Source organism: Echinops telfairi, unplaced genomic scaffold (assembly GCF_000313985.2).
Source record: "Echinops telfairi isolate 266 unplaced genomic scaffold, ASM31398v2 ScPeMD7_5868;HRSCAF=6743_0, whole genome shotgun sequence".
Lineage (NCBI taxonomy): Eukaryota > Metazoa > Chordata > Mammalia > Afrosoricida > Tenrecidae > Echinops > Echinops telfairi.
The window spans coordinates 11,091,440-11,093,303 of NW_022109767.1; the positions used below are offsets into that span (position 1 = coordinate 11,091,440).

Sequence of the window (1,864 nt, forward strand, 5' to 3'; positions counted from 1 at the left end):
CAAAGGCACTGTTCTCCTCGCGTACTCACTGGGATGCCTGACCCTCCGTCTTCTTGCCTGTGTCCCCTCAGGTCCTGTGTGAACGGCACCCTGGTGTGCAGCACCACCCAGCTGTGGCATGGTGACAGAATCCTCTGGGGCAATAACCACTTTTTTAGGTAACGCCTTTGTGTTCAGTCCTGACTGGTTTGCCATAAAATGATCGCCTTGTCGGGGTAAGCGCAAAACCGGGTGGTTTTTCTCTGATGGTCGGAACTCCTCCCCGCAGAATCAATTTGCCCAAGAGGAAGCGGCGAGACTGGCTGAGAGACTTTGAGAAGGAAGCGAGTCCACCAGAGCTTGACTTGGACGCAGCCAGTGAGGCGTCCTCAGAACCCGACTATAACTACGAGTTTGCGCAGATGGAGGTGATCATGAAAACGCTCAACAGTAATGGTAAGACCCTAACCCTGGGTTCCTTGCCCCAGACCACTCAGTCGGGGAGTTGGGGAGACAGTCATGGATTGATATTGATTTCATGATCTTTGAGCTCCCGTTTTCCACGAACATCTTGACAGCCCGCTGGTAGCTATCAAGTGAAAGCATTCTTCTGAAACGTTGGTACTTGGAATCACAAAATCCTTCTAAACGGACATTGGGCAGGGGCTGAAGAGAAGATGCCAGAGAATAGGCTTCCTTCCAATATAGCAAGGGATAGATAGATAGATAGATAGATAGATAGATAGATAGATGGAGCTTTTTTGGTTTTTGAGACGAATTGTTTCCCAAGCCAAATGATAGTCCTGGGGTACTGAATGATTGTGATGAAACTGCTTATCAAATTCCTCATTATTCACCCTGTCCTACCTGAATCCTTCAGAGTATAAAACCTCCAGGGATTTCAAATAGAACCTAATGGAGGCAACTTTCATAATACTGACAGACCAAACAAAAGTGTTAGATGGGCTCTCTGTGTGGCGGACACTCCAGCTTGCTTGAGATGGTTCAGAAAGAGATCCCCTCAAAAAGATTCCCTCCAGACCTCTCTGTCCACTCCTTTCTGAAAGGCAGCATTCTTTACCTCCTCTTTCTTCCCCTGGCCTCGTACCTACTCACGTTTGCTCAAGAAAGTTCACACCAGAGGACTTCTTGGCGCGTTTTTTTTAATGGTGGGTTTGGTGGAAATTGACAGAGCAAATTGGTTTTCTGTCCAGCAGTTCACACACGTTTTGATGGATGACATTGATTGCAGTCCCCACAGTATAATAGCACTCTGCCCACTTCTGCCCGGTTTTTGTCATTCCTGTTCCGTCTTCTTGTCAGTTCTTTCCTGCCCTTGAGAGCCTCATCCCTGGGGCAGTCGCTGCCCCTTGGATCACAGATGGTGGATTGTCGTAAGTAGCTTCCTTCCCTTAAGTACCTCTCAGCCTCCAGAGACAGGGCAGCATTTCCAGAACTACCGCTAGTTGCCACAAGGATAAAGTTGAGGCTACAGCCAGCAGTTCCTGGGGGCAATGGCCAGTTAGTTTCAGGAATTGTTCCAACCTTAGTTTCCCATTCATCTGCTTTGGAGTCCCTTGGGACTCTAATGAGAACCCTGGGAGGACCCCAGGGATCCTGAGCACTCTCAAGCCAACACCCGGCAGAGCTGTTGGAAAGCATTTTGCCTTTCACACTTGAGCTCTTCCTTTGACTTGCACTTTGTCTCTCCACTCTTTGGTGAAGCCTACCTGGGAAGATTGGAGCAGGGTCAGAGAACTGGCCATCAACTCTGTTATCTCACATTGGAGATTCTCTCATCAGAATAAGAGGTTTGACCTTGTTTAATTTATCTCTCTGGGTTTTTAACTGCTTTGAATTATAAAGTTGAAATATGAAGAAGAGA

The 1,864-nt window shown here is 47.7% G+C and overlaps 1 protein-coding gene across 5 annotated transcripts in view; it reads left to right on the forward strand.

Annotated features, from left to right (window-relative positions):
• Positions 1 to 1,864, forward strand: part of KIF13A (kinesin family member 13A) — a 227,114-nt gene that overhangs the window by 168,675 nt on the left and 56,575 nt on the right. For all 5 annotated transcript variants that reach the window (XM_045295731.1, XM_045295735.1, XM_045295736.1 and 2 more), the window contains exons 14-15: positions 72 to 158; positions 269 to 435. In XM_045295731.1, coding sequence (XP_045151666.1) covers positions 72 to 158; positions 269 to 435 — 254 coding nt within the window. The remainder of the gene's footprint in view (positions 1 to 71; positions 159 to 268; positions 436 to 1,864) is intronic.